General features: G+C 39.4%; 1 protein-coding gene across 1 annotated transcript; it reads right to left on the bottom strand.

Annotated features, from left to right (window-relative positions):
• Positions 1-640: 640 nt before the first annotated feature.
• On the bottom strand, positions 641-2,440 carry ch25h (cholesterol 25-hydroxylase). Its single transcript, XM_064921905.1, has one exon. The coding sequence runs from the start codon at positions 2,402-2,404 to the stop codon at positions 1,646-1,648; it is 759 nt and encodes a 252-aa protein (XP_064777977.1). The 5' UTR covers positions 2,405-2,440; the 3' UTR covers positions 641-1,645.
• Between the last annotated feature and the right edge of the window lie 820 nt (positions 2,441-3,260).

Here is a 3,260-nt window from a genome sequence, read left to right as displayed (position 1 = left end):
TCTACCGAGAACCCTTTTATTTTTGGAGGGTTCTTCTTAGAAGCCTCAATGAACAGTTCCACCAGATTTAATGTCCTTTAAAATGCAATTAAGAAGTATATATCATAATGCCTTTCTTTCAGGGCCTAGTTATATCCTAACATAGCAGTGTTGGGGAACTTCTGGTTTACAAGTCACATTATGCTGGTTTGCAATGTGATCCAAAAAGTGGAAATTCTAATCACCTTCTTTCAGAATGACTGCCAGGGTAGGGAAGATTGAATACTGAGACTACCTCAATCATCTAAGCTGCAACAACTATCTCAGTAACGTGTGCAATAAGTCAAAGTACTAACAGATTGGATTAGTTTAGAAAAATGTATGCTATTTATCTTTGTGTAGCATATAATTAATCAACCAATCAATGTACATGCAAAACACAGATATTAAAACACACAAAAATCTGAAAATCACCTTGCAATAGAGCATACTGGGAAATATCATATATAGTTTTATCATTCAAACATCATGGAAACACTAATATTGCACCCAGAGTCCATGCAACTTATTATGTGACTTGTTAAGCACATTTGTCCCCCTGAACTTTTTTAGGCTTGCTATAACAAAGGGGTTGAATACTAAATGACTCAAGACATTTCAGATTTTCATGTTTTTATTAAATAAAAGAAATAGAAAAACACAAGTTCACTTTGACATTATGGGGTATTGTGTGTAGGACAGTGACAAAAAAAATCTAAATTTAATCCGTTTTAAATTCAAGCTGTAACACAACAAAATGTGGAAAAAGTCAAGCGGTGTGAATAGATAGGCGCTGTAGATTTTTTAAAAAAGGGGGGGGTTCTATATGGAACATTTTGGTCAAGAATTTTTTAAACTGCCATTTCAATTAAAAAACTGCCATTTCAATTAAAAAACTGCCATTCCAGCATGGCAATGCAAGAGAAGGTGCTTGAACTTGCAAATACGTATGTATCATATAAAACCCTCTGGTAGACTGTCTCCTGGTTGTTCTCACGCAGCTTTGTTCTAAATGAAATCTGAAACTGTCATCTCTATAAACCAAGGACATAAACTAAAAGGCTGATGGATAATGTAGACTAATGACAGCGAGCCACAGAGACCATTTCTGATATTACTTTTATTGCTTCTTGTTTTGTAACAAAAATGAGGGGTTCATCCCTTTTTTAATAATGCATACAGCTTGAAACAGCTGAACATTTTGTTCAGTGATGCTCACCCAGTAGCACTGAGAAGTAAACACAAACATTTCAATAGTCTTCAGTCATTCAATCCCAGTCAAATTCATTCCGATAGTTCAGTTAACTGGCATCAAAGGTCTAAACTGGTTAATGTTTTCAGTTTTGAAATGTGACCTATAATTAATCCACATACAACAATATGTGTTTGTAAATGGTAGAGTCCATAGCATGAATCTTTAGAGATAACCTTCATATACAAGAGTCACAGAAAATCAGCTAGAATAAATAACACATTCGGTTAAATAAATACTTTGATTAAAACAGCTCTATCTTAACAATGATAAATAACATCAACATATGATACAAAGTGCCTGCACTCGGTATCCCATTCTTTTAACATAAAAGATATTCAACATGTCCATTTGCACCTTCTTCTGTGCATAAATTCAGTCAGAGCTCTTGTGCAAGGTCCCAAAAAGCCTGTCCCAGTGTGTGAAGTACGGAGCGTAGTTGGATTTGAACTTCAGGTGGTGCAGGTCATGGTGCGGAGCTCCACCGTAGAGCCCAAAGGGCACCAGTCTATGCGTGGACCAGGGCAGGTCATAGCCACAGTGGTCCTCCACAGAAAGCCAGATATTCAGTACATAGAAAAGCATCTCTGTCAGGGGATGGCAGCCCAGCAGCAGAGGGTTAACCGATGAGAAGAATCCCAGAGACAGGGTCTCCCAGGCCCCAGAGTACTCAGTGGTCAGGGCGAAGGTTGTTGTGTGCTTGTGGTGCACCTTGTGGAATGTCCGGTACAGCCAGGGCACCTTGTGGTGCAGCATATGCCAGATGAAAGACTGAAAGTCGAAGAGCAGGAGGCAGGCGACCACGTCCCAGATGAGACGCAGCGTCCCGGGGGCTTCGGCTATGAAGCTGGTTGGTCTCCAGTACCAGTGCAGCACAGTGAGAGGGAAGAGGAACACCACATGGTTGTAGAGGGAGTAGGCCAGGCAGCTCCACATCATAGTCCAGGAGACGTGGCTCTTCTGCTGGATCTTAAAGGTTCTGATCCAGGCCAGCCTGGGGGAGAGGAGGTCCAGCACCACAAAGGGCAGGCAGAAGGCGAGGTAGACACTGAGTGAGAAAAGCACAGGGAAGAAAGGTGACATGAGCCACGCATGATACCCCAATATGAGATCCCATAGGCTCTGTAGAAGCATTGTGTCCAGGCTTGTGTGTGCATGAGCTGGAAAAGTGTTGTTCAAACAGGTTCCTGCCAAAGCTGTCTCTCCCCTTTTATGTGTTTGGTATGAAAAGTAACCACCCCCAGATGTTCCTTATAAGGACTTCCTGATCATTCTGGGGCCTTTTAACTTAGCCCAGTTATCTGACTCTGAGTAAGATTGTTCTGAGGGCTTGTATTGGAAATCAAATTAACGTTTATTAGTTGCGTACACAGATTTGCAGATGTAATCGCAGATGCAGCGAAATGCTTGTGTTTCTAGCTCCAGCAGTGCAGTAATACCTAACAGTACAAAACAATACAGACAAATCCCCAAAATAAAGAAGAATATTAGAATGAGCAATGACAGAGTCCGGAATATATATATATAAATAATGGTGTGTATGGACAGTATATGAATAGAAAAGATGTGTACAGCAGTAGTTATATAGGATATATAATATAGAATACATGATATACATATGAATTGGGTAAAACAGTTGGTAAACATTATTAAAGTGACCAGTATTCATTGACTATGTACATACTGTAGGGCAGCAATCAATAAGGTGCAGGGTAGAGTACTGGGTTTTAACCGGCTAGTAAATTGACAAAATATCAATATAATCATTAAAATAAATCCATTCATAACTAGAAATGTGTTTTTTTAATCGATTATACAGTATGTAAATGAGCAATGAGGGCATTCAACTATTTGTAGACAGTCACAAGTCTGACAAATGTTTTGGGGAAATACTGGCTGAAGAACTTCCCTACTTTGTGCATATGAAGCAATGCAACTTCTTTGAGAATTTCTCAAATGATGAATAATAAATTAATGTCTCTTGCATAAC

This window comes from Oncorhynchus masou, chromosome 18 (assembly GCF_036934945.1).
Source record: "Oncorhynchus masou masou isolate Uvic2021 chromosome 18, UVic_Omas_1.1, whole genome shotgun sequence".
NCBI classification, from domain to species: Eukaryota; Metazoa; Chordata; class Actinopteri; order Salmoniformes; family Salmonidae; genus Oncorhynchus; species Oncorhynchus masou.
This window is presented reverse-complemented; position numbering and strand designations above follow the sequence as displayed.